The following is a 17,991-nucleotide window of genomic DNA, read 5'->3' as shown; positions in this document are numbered from 1 at the left end:
ACCACTATTGTCCTATTTCTCCCAGCCTCTGATAACCAGCATTCTATTGTTTCTCTGAGTTAGCTTTTTTAGATTCCACATATAAGAGATATTATTATACTCTCCGACTTATTTCATTTAATTCACTTATTTCACATAATGCGAGGGGCTCCTTTCCCTTGCCCGCCCTCCCACCTCTGTGCTACACTCAGTACACAAGCTATGTTCTAGGCCTGGCAAGCAAGAATTTTCTGACCATTTTGCCCTTGCCCCAACTCACTGTAGGACAGAGATTCCATCCAGGGAGAGAGGGAAGTTGAGAAGACTAAGTGTCTGTTGACCCTCTCAGAGTAGTGGTGCCAAGATTTTGCCAAGAGGCAAGAACAGAAGGTAGGGAAGTTCAAACCTAAGAGTGTTCTCAGTAACAGTCTAGATTTTGGTGGCAAGCAAATAAAAGTAGGCTGTTCACTCTTAAATGAGAACAAAGTTAAACCATAGGCTGGGTAGTTTACCAGCAAGAACCAGACATACAACTTAGCAGAGCTCTTCTGAGGTCAAAATAAACCTCAGATTAAAAAACTACCTTTGCCCAATTTTAATTGGATTAGACTTTGGAGTTTTTTATGCCCCAAGGCATTGTCAAAAGTAGAGCATTCAGCCAGGAATAGTGGAGTCTGACAGCTGGGTTCCATACCAGATGAGGTAGAAATCTTAACAGAGAGATCAAGGAAAGTGCCATAGAAAGCCCTACTAAAACACTCATCCAGGGAGACTGTAAACACACTACAGCTGCACATTCTGAGGCAAAACAACAAAGACCTGACTAGCCCACCGAGAAATAGGTTTTATTGAAATAGGCTAGCCAGGTCACTGAACAAAGAAATAACAAGCCCTGAACAGAAGGAAGGGTAATCAGTATCCAGAGTTGCTGCATTGTTTACCTAAAATGTCAGTTTTTAATAAAGTTTATGAAATATGCAAAGAAACAAAAAAGCATGGCCCAGACACAGGAGAAAGCAGGCAACAGAAGTTGGCTGTGGGAGGGTCCAGATACCAGATTTAACAGAGACTTCAAAGCACTCGGTGTAAGGATGGTCAAAGAACTAAAGGAAGCTATGCTTAAAGAAGTAGGAGCAGCTTGAGAATCTGTGACAACATCAAATAGAGAATATCAGTAAAGAGATATAAAGGAGAGCTAAACGGAAGTTCTGTGGTTATTAAACTATAAATAACTAGAATGAAAAATTTGCTGAAAAGAGCAGGAAGAATATCTGAAGAAATAGTGGCTGAAAATTCCCCAAACTTGGAAAGCATTAATGTATCTATCTGAAAAGCCCAAAGAACCGCAAGTAGCCTAAACTCAAAAGATTTACACCCAGACACATCATTATAAAAATACTGAAAGACAAAGAGAAAATCTTGATAGTAACCAGAGAAAAACAACTCTTCATTTTCAAGAATGTCTCATAAGATTTATAGCTGACTTCCTGGAAATAGTAGAGGTCTGAAGGCCGTGGGATGCCATGTTCAGAGTGCTGAAGGAAAAACTCTCAACAGCAGAACTTCGTTTCACAAACACAGGTGAAATAAAGAAATTGCTAGATAAAAACTTAGAGAATTGGTTACTAATAGATTCACCTTATGAGAAATACCAGGGGAAATTCTTCAGACTGAAAGCAGTAACCTCAGACAATAATTTAAATATACACAAAACAGTAAAGAGCATTAGTAAAGGTAATTACATAATCATCAAAGACAGTATAAATACATATTTCTTCTCCTTTCCTTAACAAATTAAAAAAGTGTTTATGTAAAAACCATATGTTTATAATGTTGAATCTGTGACATAACAGAGTAATACACTTGACAGTAACAGCACAGAGAAACCAAAGTTGTGGGAGCTTGGGTGGGACTAAAGTTGTATTGCAATAAGGAAATTATACAAGATGGTAACTTGAATTAATAGGAATCAATGAAGAGAACCAAAATGGTAAATAAGAGGGTCAGTATAACAAATTCTAGTAATATTTACTTTCTTTTCTCAGCTTGGTGGACAGACATAAAATTATATAAAGTAATAATTACAACATTGTTGTATAACAATGTACGCAGTGTATGATACAATATGTTGTTGAATGGTTAGCGTCTGTAGATGTAGTATGCATGAACAGTAATAGCACAAAAGGGGAGAAGGAATAGAGCTGTAGAGGAACTCAGTATAAATCTGAAAAGATTTATCAAGTTAAGATGTATGTGGCAAACCCTATAGAAGCTGCAAAGAAAGTAACTTTAAAATACAGTGAGAAAGTCATTAAAGGAATTACAATGTTTATACCAGAAGATATTCACTTACTACAAAAGAAAGTGTTACAGGAGAAATAGAGGAATTAAAAACACATGAGATAGGTGGAAAACAAAAAGTAGAAAGGCAGAAGTAAATTCAACTGTTGTTAATAACCTTAAATATGAATGGAGAAAAGCAGTTCATCCCAAAAGCAGATTGCCATATTGGATTTTAAGAAAAGATCCAATTGTACGCAGCCTATAGGAGGCATACTTTTTCTTTTCTTTTTTCCCTTTTTTTCTTTTTTCTTCTTTTTAAGTAGGTTCCACACTCAATGTGGGGCTTAAACTCAAAACCTTAAGATCAGGAATTGCATGTTCTACTGACTGAGGGAGCCCCCACAAGGCATACTTTTTATTCAAAGATAAAAATAGGTTGAAGTAAGGGATAGAAAAAGATGCACCCTGCAAAGAGCAACCATAAGAAAGCTGGAGTGGCTAATACTAAAAGAGACTTTAAAACAAAAAAATGTCATCAGAGATGAAAAGGCTATTTTATAACAATAAAAGGGTGAGTCTGTTAAGATATAGCAGTTATAAACATAAAACATGTATCTGACAGCAGAGCCAAAAATAAATGAAGCAAAAACTAACATTTAAGAGAGCAATAATGAGTTAAACAGTAATAGTTGGAGACTAGAATGCCCACTTTCAATAATGGAGCAAACAGCTAGACAGAAGATCAAGAAGGAAATAGAAGACTTGAGCAGCACTGTAAACCACCTAGACTTAACTAGATGCATATAGAACATGCCACCCAACCCCTGTAGAATGCATATTCTTCTCATGTGCATATGGAACATTCCCCAGCAAAGACCATACACAAGGCCATCTAAAAGCCTCAGCAAAGGGAATGGGATTAAGATTCTACAGACCATGGGGCAGCCCAGGTGGCTCAGCAGTTTAGCGCCACCTTCAGCCCAGGGTGTGATCCTGGAGACCCGGGATCGAGTCCCACGTCGGGCTCTCTGCATGGAGCCTGCTTCTCCCTCTGCCTGTGTGTCTCTCTGCCTCTCTCTCTGTCTCTGTCTCTGTCTCTCTCTCTCTCTCTCCTGTGTATTATCATGAATAAATAAATCTTAAAAAAAAAAAAAAAAAGATTCTACAGACCATGTATTTCAACCCCAGTGGAGTGATATTAGCAATCAGATGTTAGAAACATGCGGAAATTCAGTGATAAACTTCTAAATAACCAATGGTTCTGAGACAAAATCACAAAGAACATTAAAAGGTATTTTAAGACGAATGAAAATGAGGACACAACATACTGAACTTAAGGAATGCAACTAAAACCTGCTAAGGGAGAAATATATAGCTATAAATGCCTACATTTTAAAAAACGGAAAAAATAAAATCCCAAGTCAGTGGCCTAATTTTTCTCAAGTTATTGAAAAAAGAATAGGCAAGCTATATTCTCAAAGCAAGCAGATAGAAAAAGTGATAGAATTGGAGTAGAAATTAATGAAATAGAGACTAGAAAAACAATAGAAAAAAGCTACAAAACCAGAAATTGGTTCTTTGCAGAGGTCCACAAAATTAACCTTTAACTTCACTGATTAAGAAAGAAAGAAAGAAAGAAAGAAAGAAAGAAAGAAAGAAAGAAAGAAAGAAAGAAAGAAAGAAGAAAAAAAATCTAAACCACTAAAACCAGGAATGGAAGAGAGGGTACATGACAACCTTACAAAGATAGAAGGGACTCAGGGAATACTGTACACAACTGTGTGCCAACAAATTAACAGCCTGGATAAAATGGACAGTGATGAGAAAGACGAAAACTCCTGCAGCTAACTTGAGAAGAAATAGAAAATCTGAACAGAAGAAATAGAAAATCTGAACAGAACTATGACAAGAGATTGAATTAGTAATGAGAAAGCTACCCCCCCTTCCCCCCCAAAAAAAGCCCTAGCCTACATGGCATCCCTGGTGATTCTACCAACCATTTAAAGAATTAACACCAGTATGTCACAGACTTCCACAAAATAGAGGAGGAGGAGACACTTCCTAACTCATTTTATGAAGTCATTATTAGCCTGATACCCAAACACGGCAAGAAAATCACAGACCAATATCTCTTATGAATATAGTTGTAGAAATCCTCAAGAATATACTAGTAAACCAAATATAGCAACATACAAGGATTATACACTTGACCACATATATATACACACGAGTAAGGAGGATTTATGCAGGGTTGATTCAGTATATGAAAATCAGTTGATATATATACCATATCAGTAGACAAAGGACAAAAACTTTGATCATTTCAGTAGATGCAGAAAAGCATCAGACAAAATCCCAACACCCGTTCATGATAAAAACACTCAAGCTAGGAATAGAAAGGAACTACCTCAACCTGTTGTTAAAGGGCATCTACAAAAACCTGCAGCCAGTATACTTCATGCCCAGACAATGAAACCTCCCCTACTAAGATCAGGCACAAGGGAAAGATACCTGTTCCTGCCACAGCAGCTCAGTGTTGTTTTAGGGGCTCTGACTAGACAGGCAGAAAAGAGACATGGAAGACATTGGATTAGGAAGAAGTTAAGCTGTCTCTTCACAGATGACATGATCTTACATAGGAAAAAAACTAAGGGGGGATCCCTGGGTGGCTCAGTGGTTTGGTGCCTGCCTTCAGCCCAGGGCATGATCCTGGAGTCCCAGGATCAAGTCCCACGTCGGGCTCCCTGCATGGAGCCTGCTTCTCCCTCTGCCTGTGTCCCTGCCTCTCTCCCTTTCTCTGTCTCTCTCTCTGTCTCTCTATGTGTGTGTCTCATGAATAAATGAATAAAATCTTTAAAAAACAAAACAAAACAAAAACCCTAAGGAATCCAGTAAAAAACCCCACTAAACTAATAAGTGAGTTCAACAGAGTTTCAGAATACAGTCAATATACAGAATTCAGTTGTATTTGTGTACAGTAGCAATGAACACACCAAAATGAAAATTAAAACATTTATAAGAGCATCAAAAAATAAATAAGGATAAACTTAACAAATGCAAAACTTACTCTGAAAATTACAAAACATTTTTAGTACTAAATTAAAGAGGACCTAAATAAATATAAAGTATCTCATGTAAATGGATAAGAAGACTCGGTATTGTTAAGGTAGCAGTACTCCATGTGTTGGCCTATTCGTCAGTCTACAGATTCAACACAGTCCCTATCAAAATCCCAACTGGCTTCTTTGCAAAAATGGACTAGCTGCAGACCATATATCTAATAATAGTAATAAGGGACTTGGGAAAGAACTCCTCTAGCTCAGTGGTAAAAAGACAGTACATTTCTAATGTTGGCAAAGGACCTGAATGGGTATTTCTCCCAAACAAATGTCCAGATAGCCAATAAATACATGTGAAAAGATGCTCAAAATCATTAACCATCAGGGAGATGCAAATTCAAACCATAATCAAATAGTATTTCATACCTCTAGGATGTCTGTCATTGAAAAGACAGATGATAACAAGTGTTGGCAAGGATATTGAGAAATCAGAACCCTCATTCTCTGTTGGTGGGCATGTAAAATGATACAGCTACTTTGGGAACAGTCTGACAATTTTCAAAGAGTTCCTCAAAAGGCTAAACAGAGTTACCATAGACCCAGAAATTCCAGTCCTAGTTATATTTTCAAGAGAAATGAAAAATGTTGACATAAAAACTTATACGTGAATACTCACAGCTGCAGAATATGGAAACAACCCAAATGTCCATCAGCTGTTAAATGGGTAACAGAATGTGGTCTGTTCATACACTAAAATGTTACTCAACAATTTAAAAAATGAAGTACTGATACGTGCTACAACCTGAATGAATCTTGAAATCATTGTGCTAAGTGAAAGAAGCCAGACACAAAAGGTCACGTACTATATGATTCCGTTCCTATGAAATGTCCTAAACAGGCAGTTCCGTAGGAGACAAAATACTTTATTTATTTATTTATTTTACTAATTTTATTTTTTATTGGTGTTCAATTTACCAACATAAAGAATAACAGTGCTCATCCTGTCAAGTGCCCCACCCAGTGCCCGTCACTCATTCACCCCCACCCCCCGCCCTCCTCCCCTTCTACCACCCCTAGTTCATTTCCCAGAGTTAGGAGTCTTTATGTTCTGTCTCCCTTTCTGATATTTCCCACACATTTCTTCTCCCTTCCCTTATATTCCCTTTCACTATTATTTATATTCCCCAAATGAATGAGAACATATAATGTTTGTCCTTCTCCTATTGACTTACTTCACACAGCATAATACCCTCCAGTTCCATCCACGTTGAAGCAAATGGTGGGTATTTGTCATTTCTAATGGCTGAGTAATATTCCATTGTATACATAAACCACATCTTCTTTATCCACTCATCTTTTGATGGACACCGAGGCTCCTTCCACAGTTTGGCTATTGTGGCCATTGCTGCTATAAACATCGGGGTGCAGGTGTCCCAGCGTTTCATTGCATCTGTATCTTTGGGGTAAATCCCCAACAGTGCAATTGCTGGGTCGTAGGGCAGGTCTATTTTTAACTCTATGAGGAACCTCCACACAGTTTTCCAGAGTGGCTGCACCAGTTCACATTCCCACCAACAGTGTAAGAGGGTTCCCTTTTCTCCGCATCCTCTCCAAAAAATACTTTAATGGATGTCTGGGAATGAGAGGTTTGGTGGCAAGTGGGTAGTCTGCCAGTGAGTATGGGATTTCTTTTTGGGGTGACAGAAATGCTCTAAAATCAGTTGTGGTGATGGCTGCATAACTGTGAATATGCTAAAAACCACTGAATTGTACACTTCAAGTGGGTGAGTTGTATATGAATTATAGTTCAAAGCTGTTTTAGGGGGGAAAATGAGGGATGCTTGGGTGGCTCAGTGGCTGAGCATCTGCCTTTGGCTCAGGGCTTGATCCCAGGGTCCTGGGATGGAGTCCTTCATCGAGCTCCCCACAGGGAGCCTGCTTCTCCCTCTGCCTATGTCTCTGCCTCTCTGTGTCTTTCATGAACAAGTAAATAAAATCTTAAAAAAAAAAAAAAAAATGAGTGCATGTGCCCCCGAGTGCAGTATAGACACACAGAGGGTGGAGACCCCTTGAATCAGTTTTGCGGAGCTGAAGACATGTGGAGGGAAGCACAGGCCTCTCAAAGTAGTTTGCCCATCCTCGTCCTTGGGAGTTAACCTTGTTGTTAAGCTCTGGCCATTGCTTTAAGAACTGCATTTTTTTTTTTTTGAAAATACTTATCCCAGAGACTTTCTCGTCAGGCCTGTGCAAAACCAGGCATGAAAGACGGGCAATGCCTCGGGGAAGAGTCCGAGCTGCCTGTGTTTCTCTTTCTCCACAGACGTTTATTACTGAGGAGGGCTTGTGTGCCATTCGCTGCGCCTGCTCCTCCCGTAGGCATCCTGTCCTGCAGTCGGCCCTAAGCCCCCTGAGCTAGGTGATGAGGACGCCGAGGCTCTCGAGGCCATGCAGCAAGTGTGCAGCGGAGGCAGGATCTACATGATAGCTCTTCAGATTCTCTCCACAAATCAGTTGACTCTTAAACTGTTCTGGGAGCTGGGCCAAGGAGTCCCAACATGGAAATTGAGTAATTATGATTTTTCTCCCAACATGCAGGAAAATATGTGTTTTTTGAGATAAAATTTTCTCAGCTCGGTTTTCTCCAGTAGATTTTTCTTCAATCTTTGCCCACTGCCACTTTTAGTTGCAGATTAAAAAGAAAAAAAAACAAGTAGCAAGCAAGCATTCACAGAAAAACTCAAGTGTTTTACTTCCATTTAACGTATACTTATGTATTCTTTAAACATGTCAGGCATTGTTTTCAGCACTTTGAATATATTAAATCCTTTCATCTTTGTAACATGGGTAAGAGATCGGTACTGTTGCTATTTTCCCAGTTTTACAGGTGAGGATGGATACTGAAGCATGGTGACATCCTCCAGTTTACCCAAGGCCACTCAGCTGGTGAACAGTAGAGCTGGGGTTCAGACCTAGCCAGCTGGTTGGGGTCTATGCTCTTCATGCCTGGGCTGCGCTGCCCTTCAGTCTGACTTTACTCAACAGCTGGTCGTCTCCTGGAGTTTATATTAGTGACATAATATGGCTGGAAAAAATAATTCCATATCTGTAGGGCAGAGTAGCTTGGGTTCTTGTGTCATGGTATCACCCTGCAGAAGTCACCAGACTTTTTGCATGCACCTTGCCCAAATATTATTTGATAACCTCTGCTCTGTTCCATATAGTTTTTCTGGCCCTTTGCAAAAGGCCTCTAGGGCAGCAGTTCCAGTGGGAGCTTGGAAGGATCTTAGTAGTTACTGCTGCTTCATCCTTTCAGTGTAAAGATGAGGAAAACTGAGGGGAAGTAAACCCTAAGGTCTCCTGACTCTGCTAGGTCTCTGTTAAAATAATAGGGACCTAAGAGGAAGGCTTCCCCCAAGAACCAGGTGGTGGGTGTTTCTTGTGTTCTCATTTACTCCACACAGCTACCCTGTAGACAGACACCCTGGCTGTCCATGGTGGTACTACTGTTACTTCCCTTCTGCAGGGCAGTCTGAGGCCTCATGAGGAGATGACTTGCCCAGTGTCACATGGCCAGCAAGTTGAAACTCCAGAGCCCTCAGTCCTCACACTTTGCTCTGCCACCTTCCCATGAATACACCTCACTGGCGTGTGCATGGCTCATTGAGACTTGTTTGTTAACTGGGTAGTAGAATAAATGTGATGGTTTACTGCTGCCCAAAACACGATGCCTGGCACATCGCAAGTGTCCCAGAAATATTACTTTGCTGCTGCCATTGTTATTAATAATGAAACTGAGTAAAATGAAAGTCTGCTGGTAGATAATGCGTTCATCTGTATCACTGATAGCAATTGTAGTGCCAACTCTGCCTTAGAAAGTTGAACCTTAGATGGTTCTTTGAAAAAGAGAATAGTCTTGGAAAATGGTCCTTCTCAGTCTTTCAGTGCTTCCTCATAGAATCTAGGCAGAGGAACCAAGTGCTTAGAGTCATTTGTGGCCTGAAGAGAGTTTGGCACAGTTTGCTGTTTAGGTAACTGTCTGGGCACTTAGGTGGGGGGCACTCTCTGATGGTGGTGGGAGAAGGGATAGATCGCATTACTGTGTTGGCTGTATCACAGCATTTTGCTATGTTAAAGTTGATGAAATAGAATGAAACCGCAGTTAGTTTTTCCCCTTTTTTGTTGAGGTATAATTGACATACAGCATTACATTAGCGTCCAATGTACAACGTAATGATTTGATATTTGTATATAATGCCAAATGATCACTGTAGTAAGTCTAGTTAACATGTCACCATACATACTGAATTATTTTTCTTGTGATATACGAAGTCAGTTTTTCTAAGTTTCTAAGCTCACCTGACCCCTATCGGCCTGGAGGGGTTTTTGTGGCTTTCAAAGTCTCTATCATGGGTTCAGGGGCCAGCCTGATGGCTCTGTTACTTCAAGTCTGTCCAGAGTGGTTTTGAGGGGGTAGAAACATGTTTCTTAACAAGCAGTGACTCAATCCTCTCTCTCGGTGGCTGTCTCAGCCTCCATTGTGTTCCCTCCCCCAGGGGCTTCTGAGGAGAATGGCCTCCCTCACACTTCCACCAGGACCCAGCTGCCACAGTCAATGAAGATTATGCATGAAATCATGTACAAACTGGAAGTGCTGTATGTTCTCTGCGTGCTGCTGATGGGACGTCAACGAAACCAGGTGGGCCCCTCCCACCATGCCTCAGAACAGGGGGAATGGGGAGCAAATGCTTTCTGGGCACTTGTGGCATGCCAAGTACTCCATTAGGCCACCTCTCAGGACGGCTGTCTCTAGTCCAGCAAAACATAGGGCTCGTTTTCCTTCTCTCTGTTTTACACATCAGGAAACTAGTCTCATTCCAGAGTCCGCAGTCTTTTCCACTGTACCTTGCTGTGGGCAGCATTTCTGGGCAGAACATTGGTGCCCAGGGCAGCAGCTGGTGACTTGGCCATATTACCTATCTTGTTAATGTGAAGAATAAAGGGTCAGAAGATTACCACCCTGTAGATGCACTAGAAGAGTTGCCAATCTGATGGGGGTTTAGGGTGATGGACCAGAGCCCAGAGCTGGGGCAGGTTATAAAAACTAGACAAGGATGGGGGCTCCAAATGTGCTGGGGTTCCCTGAGCCTTGAAACAGTTCCAAGAGGGAGGAGCAATGACCTATAATCTACAAAAAGAGAAAGGGCTCTGGAAGTATATAGTGCTCCTTTTCAAGATAAGGGAGAAATAGTTTTCTCCACTAGCTAATTGTCCTGTGGATGAAAAAAATGGTGGTGGCTGGTGGTGGTGGTGGGGCGCTCAACAGTTCTTAAGCTCCTTTTTGAGTCAGACTCTGGACCATCACAATAGTTCTGTGAGACAGAGGCAGTTACTGCCATTTTGGTTAGGATAGCCAGGGAGAAGACTCACTGAAAAGATGATATCCCGTAGGGGGATGTTCTGAAGAACATGAGGGTGCTGGGCATGCTGATCCCCAAGGCAGCCTGCCAGGTAGAGGGAGCAAACCCTGAAGTGAGAGCGTGCCTGGAGGGTTGGTGGAACAGTAGGGAAGAGGGGTCATGGACTGGAAATAAGCAGCAAGGGGGGCAGGGAAGGACTGCCGGGGCCAGATAGTGTCAGGCTTTCATAAGCTGTTTTAAGGACATTAGTGTTTACTCTGAGTGATGAGGAAGTCATCCCTCTGGCTGCTGTGTGAAAGAGATGACAGTAGCCAGGACCAGCATGTTGGTGGAGGGGAGTGGTGAGAAGTGCTTACATTCTGAATATATTCTGAAAGTAGAACAAGTAGAATTTGCCAAGTTTGGATGTGGGCATGAGAAAGGGGTTATGGGTAACTTCTTTAACTCCTTCTAAGGTTTTTGGCCCAAGCAGGTTGGGGGATGGATGGGCCATTTATTGAGATGGTTAAGATTGTGAGTTAGGGAGTTGGGGTAGGGGACAGAGGTATAGAGAGAAAGAAAGGCAAGGAATACTGTTTGAACAAGTTAGGTTTGAAGTATTTGTTAGAATCGGCACCTGGATTACCCATACCTGGAGTTAGGCGAGAGTTCCGGCCTGGAGATAGAACTTGGGGTTGTCAAGTTGCAGCTGGTATTTAAAACCAGGACCCTGGATGAGATCCCACCCTGACCTCCACAGTATCAAAGCACCTTCCTTCAGTATAGAATATATTTGTTATAAAAGAAATAATAGTCACTGTACTTTACATGTGTTGAGTGCTTTTACCTTTTTTGAGGCACTTCACAGTTATTCATATTTGAATTTTCAGGTATTTGGTAAGTTATGAAACAGGTGGTGACTCTCTTCTCTCTTGATGCTTGAAAAAACCAAGGTACAAAAAGGACTATGCTCTCAGGCTCCAGGCATCGGTAGAACCAAGATTTAAACTCCGTCACCCTGACTCTGCTTTCTGTACTCTACCCCATGACTGTCCCCTACTCCCTGAGCTTTCCTGTTCCAAGTCTTTATGAATTAGTCACTGTGGTCTGTAGTTAAACTGTATGATTACAGCCACTGCTTCCTTGGAAGGACTGTAGGCTGGGCTCAGGATCCTGTCCACCTGAGAACCAGTGTAAAGCTGGCACAGCCGCCTTTGCACAGTCAGCATTAACTCGTTCCTGCTGTGTGACCGGCACTGTGGGGATATGGTTTCATGGACCTCGCTGAGATGGGGACAGCAAGGGGAAGGGTTTCCCTGGCCAGGTCTCCCAGAAGGCTCCTTCTTAGAGTGTTTATTATTGTGCATTCAGACCAAGTTCTCTGACCAGTCTTGGTATGGTTGAAATCACTATACTGGAAACTCTCCCTAGAAGTCAGAGGCTCCATTTCTCTGGTGCTAAAGTAAATAATCCATGCAGTACTTCCTATACATCAGGCCCTGAGCTTCCCCCACATTACCTCATTGAATCCTTTCAACAGCTTTGTTATCCCTCATCTTTTGTCAAGGGACTCAGGCTCAAAGAAGAACGCTACCCAGAATCCCATCTTTTTTAAGTTCTGGTCTCTTGAGATATATGCACACCTGTGGTGGGTCTGAAAAAGTCAGGCTTTAGGATTAGAATACCTGAATTAGGGTGACATTTCCACCACTTGCCCGAGTTGGTCCTGCTCAACTTCCCCTTCCCCTTGTAAAATGGGAATTAATAAGCGCTGGCGCTGTGCTCAGGACTTTACATACCTTTTCTGACCTTATCCTTACAGTAGCCCTGAGAAGTAGTAATAGCTTTGTTTTCTGTAAAAAAAATATTTTTGATAGGTAAATAATTCATAGTTCTATATTAAAATGTATAAATAGGTATCAAGCCTTTCTCTCCTCTGATCCTGAACAGTTTGGTTCTCCTAGGAAGCATCTAAATTTTACCAGTTATTCATGTATCCTTCTAGAGACATATTATGCTTATAACAGCAAATATATTCCCCTTTTTTTTTTAATGCAGTCATGTACTTATATACATATTTGCTTTCTTAATGTTGAATCTTGGTAAATGTTCACTATGTGTGAAAAAAAACGCAATTCTTTTTTTACTGGTACCTTATACCCCTCTGAATGGATATACCATAATTTATGCAACTAATCCCCATTAATGTGAGTATAGGTTATATCTATTTTGTATTGCAAATAATGCTGCCATAAGCAACTTTGTATATATGTCATTTAGTACATATGTGGATCTGCTTGAGAATAAATTCCTAAAAGTAGAATCACTCATCAAAGGGAATATGCATTTGTAATTTTTAGAGGTATTACTGAAATGTCCTCCTCCTTCTAGTGTTACCTCCAATATGCCCCCTCACCAGCTGTGTATGAGCATGCCTGAGGCCCAGCTCACCAACACAGTAGTATTATCTTTGCTAATCTGAAAAAGTGAAAAAGTGGTTGTGATTCGAATTTCTCTTAGTATTTTAAGTGCAGCTGAGCACTTACCATATATTGAAGAATATCTTGTATTTTCCGGTCAGTGTCTTTTGCCCACTTTTTCCTAAGGGTAGTCTTTTTGTTTCAGAGATTTGTAGGATTCCTTATGGAGGAAATTCGCTTTTTACCTGTGATGTCAGATTACCAGTATCTTCTCCATTTTCCTATTTGACTTAGGACTTATTGTGAATTTTGCCATAGAGAATTTTTAAAGTTTTATATGGTTGAATTGAATGGTTTTCTGTCTTGGCTTCTAGATTTACCTAATATACTTAATACTTTAAAAAGTCTTTCTCAAGTGTGATCTTTCTTCTTTTTTTTTTTTTTTTTAGTCTTTGCATAGATTTTCCTAGGCTATTGAGCATTTAAATTTTTAAAATATGTTTATCTTGCCTCCAGTTGAAATTTATCCTACTCTGAAGGATGAGAGGGTTATTTTTATTTTTTTAATGATAGGAGGAGAGAACAAGCTAGGATTAAGAAATTTGATTGAGGTTACAAATTTTGTATGTGCTAGAGCTGGGAGTCAAACCTAGGGCTTTCTGAATCCAAACTTGTGTTCTTAAGAAAGGACCCATCGTATAGTGGGACTCCTAGGAGTATTGTGGGGATCCGTGAGCAGAGAATAAAAGTGTATCTGTGCATAGTGGGAGTGTGGTGAGAGAGGGGTAGGCTCAGTGGGTTATTTTCTTTAAATCTCAACAGTCCCTACTGATCATTTTCTTTCCTAAAGATTATTTTGTACATGCCAAGCATAAGGCTTTGATGGATCTTGGCAGCACATTTGTCATAATGCTTTTGCCTTCCCACTCTATCCAGGTTCACAGAATGATTGCTGAGTTCAAGCTGATCCCTGGGCTCAATAATTTGTTCGACAAGCTGATTTGGAGGAAGCACTCAGCATCTGCCCTTGTCCTCCATGGTCACAACCAGAACTGTGACTGTAGCCCGGTGAGCAGGGGAATGACAACAGATGGGCTTTACTTGCCAGGGGTAGTTGTTTCAAGATCTGCTGTTGACCCTTTGAAATCTCATTTTCTGAAAGAGCAGAAACTGAAAGTTTATATAAAGTCTGTATAATTTTATTTTTATATATTTGTTTATAATTTATTTCTGAAGTCTGTATAATCCTGTAAGTGGAAGCTGCTTGGAGAAGGGTCTGACCCACCCCTCTACCTGTGCAGAAATCCCTTCTGAGGCCCTTGGGCCAGCTTTCTCTTGTATACCTCTGGAATGGGGTGCTCACTTTCCTCCAGGCAGGGCCCTGCCACCCCGTGACCTAGTAGCAAGTTTCCTTCATTCTGTACTCTACCCCATTAATATCATCCATCCACTGGTAGTAGTTTTGCCCTCTGAAACCATGCACCACCAATGTCCTGCAGCCAGAAAGGGATGCTTTGTGTGTGTGTGTGGGGGGGGGGGGGGTAGTTAGGGGCTCACTGCAAGCTGCTCTGCTAGTGCCATGGGGAGAGCACAGAATAGAGTCAGGAGGCCTCTGTGCTGCTTGGCTTGTTGGGAGAGCTTAAACAAGTCACTGAATCTCTGAGCCTGTTTCTTTTTTCTTTTCTTTTTTTTTTTTTTTTTAAGATTTTATTTATTTATTAATGAGAGAGAGAGCACAGCAGAGACACAGGCAGAGGGAGAAGCAGGCTCCATGCAGGGAGCCCGATGTGGGACTCGATCCCAGGTCCCCAGGATCACGCCCTGGGCTGAAGGCGGTGCTAAGCCGCTGAGCCACCTGGGCTGCCCTCTGAGCCTGTTTCTTGCAAAAGGAAGGTCCCACTCCCTTGCCTGCTGTCCTCATAGGCCGTGTGGAGGCTCAGTAATCACCTCAAAAAAGGGACAGTATCCTGGGGCTTTATAGTGCGGCACAGCCGTCAGTGCTGTGGGGCCTCCCTGGTCTCTGGGCCATGTCCTGTGAACTTTCTGCAGTGCCCTGTCTGCCAGCTTACTGTCTTCCTCTTTAGCCTTGTTAGATTTTGCTTCTCAGCCCCTCCATCTGAGTTGTTAATTTCAAGTGAACATATTGTGCATTTTGAAACATCTGGCTCTTTGTGAAAAACTACTTGGTGTTATTCATTATGTTAATGTTCTGTTGCATTCTATCTCTTTCATTACTTGTAACATCTTTTTTATGGTCTCAGATTGCTCATGGGGTGCTAATACTTGTATTTGAGTCATCAGACTCAACTCAGGGTGGAATGTGGCCTCATGTTCTGTAATGTAGCCTGGGTCCTGGAAGTATTTCTTTAGAGCACTTGGCTTTTGTCTGCCTGGTACTTTAGGGGTAAGTCCCAGGGCAAGTGCTCATCATGTTGAGTGCCTTGGCCCTGGAGATGTGAGCCCAGAATCCTTTTCCTGGGGCCTCCCTTCCACCACCACCAGCACCCTGGCAAAGACAGGTGTCCTTGCTAGCTCCCTGGGCTGGTAAGTTTCGGAGTTTCTTAAACCTTCTTTCACTGAGTGTATATACTTCCTGGACTTTACATGGGCTCAGGTTTTCTTTCTAGTCCCTGCACAGCATTAAAACTCAAACCCTGGATGAGTGAGTGTCATTTCCACTTCTCCATCCTACCCAGAGCTGCCAGCCATCAACCATCTGCTCTCGTGCTTCTAGCTCTGGGCTCAGTCCTTTCTTCAATTCCAATTCCTGCGCATTTTCCTTTGTTATGAACTTAACCTCCCATGTAAAAGAATTTCCATGATTTTTTTACCCAAGATGTCCGCAGAGTAGGGGTTAGCAGGAAGGATCCACATTAGCTTAATCTGCCGTTGGCCAGATGTGGAAGTCAGTAGAGGGTTTCTGACTAGAAAAGTCCTCCTTGTACATGAGGACACAGGCTCAGAGAAGCAAAGCCACACACCCAGGCTCTCACTGTAGTGTTCTGGCTTCTATTGTGGTGATGATTTTAACAATGATGCACATATGTTTTAGGACATTACCTTGAAGATACAGTTCTTGAGGCTTCTCCAGAGTTTCAGCGATCACCATGAGTAAGTATAAGCTGTTCCTGGAAGGAGGGTTGTTGCGCCAGCTCCTCTCATCTCTGTGTCCCCTCGACCTCCACTCCGGAGGACCTGGGAGCCACAGGAGCTGCTGCCACTGCGGTTACCGCGTGTGGCCACACTTGCACAATGCTGTACCGAGAGCTGCTGTTGGCGCAGCTCTCCCCATGTGCCGGGCTCCATGCTGAGCTTCCTCTGAGCCCTCATGGCCACACGAGGAAGTGAGTATGGGTGTTGCTGGCCCCTTGTGACCCTGGGAGTCAATACATCTCTCAACTGTCTGCCCTCCTAAACCGGGAGCGGACAGCTTGGCTCTTCACGGGGACCTCAGGTGGGCAGAGTGGGCTGAGTGTTTGCTTATCGGACAGGTGGACTGTTCTTCACCCACACAAGGAGATGTACCCTCTCTCATTTTTTAGAAACACATTCTGCCCTCTCATGTTGTATTTTTCAGCCTTCAGTGGTGAATGTACAGGAGAATGATTCTCTGGTATAGGGGGAATAGTGTAGGGGAGGAGTGCATAGCAGCTGACCCTAGATCTTGACACTGGGGAGACAGCGTGGTGGGGACTTTGGTGAGCTGGAACACACAGGCAGTTACTGCTCAGCTCTTGCCAACTGTTGGTATACAGGAAACTGGGCTCACTATTGCACAGCTTCTGAGTTTTTCCCCCAAAGGAAGCTAGAAATTAAGATTTACGTGAAAGGTCCTGATTTTAAACATTGGCTTAAATTCTTTTGTAACATTATATAAACTACCAGAACGTGGGTGCCTGAGGACAAATATGGCCAGGCGCCTCTACTTTGCTACTTCCGTCTGGATCATGTTGACCTTCCTCTTTCAGAGGTTCTCTGTCTGAAGGACTTAAGCTCCAGGAAGTAATGTGAACCCTCTGAAAAATGGCACCAGTATGTTCTGACTGTGGACTTTTTTTCTGAGGAAGTGGGTCCCTAACTTTCATCAGACTCTTGAATCTGAGCACTTGTAAGTGCTGGGCATATGTGCTAGCATTTGTATGGGCTAGGCTCTGGGGAGACAGTGATGGGTGAAAGCCATGACCCCCACTCTAATGAAGGGTACAGTCCTGGAAGGGAGAAGGATAGTTATCAGAGAATTACACCACTGAATGTATAGTGACAGATAGGGATAGTATTCTGGTAGAGGGAGCGTGGTTCTGTGAGAGAACATTTGACAGGGGTCATGAACTGGCCAGAGTGTGGTTAGGAGCTCTCTCTGCAGAAGTAACTTGTTGGCTGAGACCTTGACGGTTGGTAGTGAAATTGGGTGAAAAGGAAGAATGAGAGGCTGACTGTTCCAGAAGAATCCCCAGTAGGAGGGAGCGCCATGTGTTCAGGAAGGCCAGTGTGGCAGGTGATGTGAATGAAGGTGGGCTTGGCTCAGAGTGAGACTGCAATGGTGGTTGGTTTCAGCCAGAGGGCCTTGTGGGTCATGTTTGTGGGCCCGGATTGTGTGTGTTCTAAGGCTTGTGAAATTGTGGGGGCATTTTGACTTGAGAGTAACATGGTCAGGGGGTCCTTTTTCTAAAGATCTCTCTGAGTGCTATGTGTTGAGAGACCATTTGGGAACCTTGTTCTGTCCACGTGGCTGGAGTGATGCGAGGCCTAGAGGTGAGGGAGGCAGGCCCCCTGGTGGCAGTGCTGTAATAGGGCCAGGTGTGAAGCAAAATGATGAGTTGGATTTGGATTTCATTGAGTTGGAAGTGCCTTTGA

The 17,991-nt window shown here is 42.4% G+C and overlaps 1 protein-coding gene across 2 annotated transcripts in view; it reads left to right on the top strand.

Moving 5' to 3' along the window:
* The window catches only part of TRPC4AP (transient receptor potential cation channel subfamily C member 4 associated protein), a 69,088-nt gene that overhangs the window by 43,540 nt on the left and 7,557 nt on the right, over positions 1-17,991 (top strand). The window contains exons 9-11 of one of the 2 annotated variants that reach the window (XM_072800645.1): positions 9,851-10,017; positions 14,074-14,205; positions 16,190-16,248. In XM_072800645.1, coding sequence (XP_072656746.1) covers positions 9,851-10,017; positions 14,074-14,205; positions 16,190-16,248 — 358 coding nt within the window. The remainder of the gene's footprint in view (positions 1-9,850; positions 10,018-14,073; positions 14,206-16,189; positions 16,249-17,991) is intronic. The other variant, XM_072800643.1, reaches the window with a different exon arrangement.

Source organism: Canis lupus, chromosome 26 (assembly GCF_048164855.1).
Source record: "Canis lupus baileyi chromosome 26, mCanLup2.hap1, whole genome shotgun sequence".
NCBI classification, from domain to species: domain Eukaryota; kingdom Metazoa; phylum Chordata; class Mammalia; order Carnivora; family Canidae; genus Canis; species Canis lupus.
Note: the sequence above shows the minus strand (reverse complement) of the source record. Positions and strands in the feature narration are given on the sequence as shown.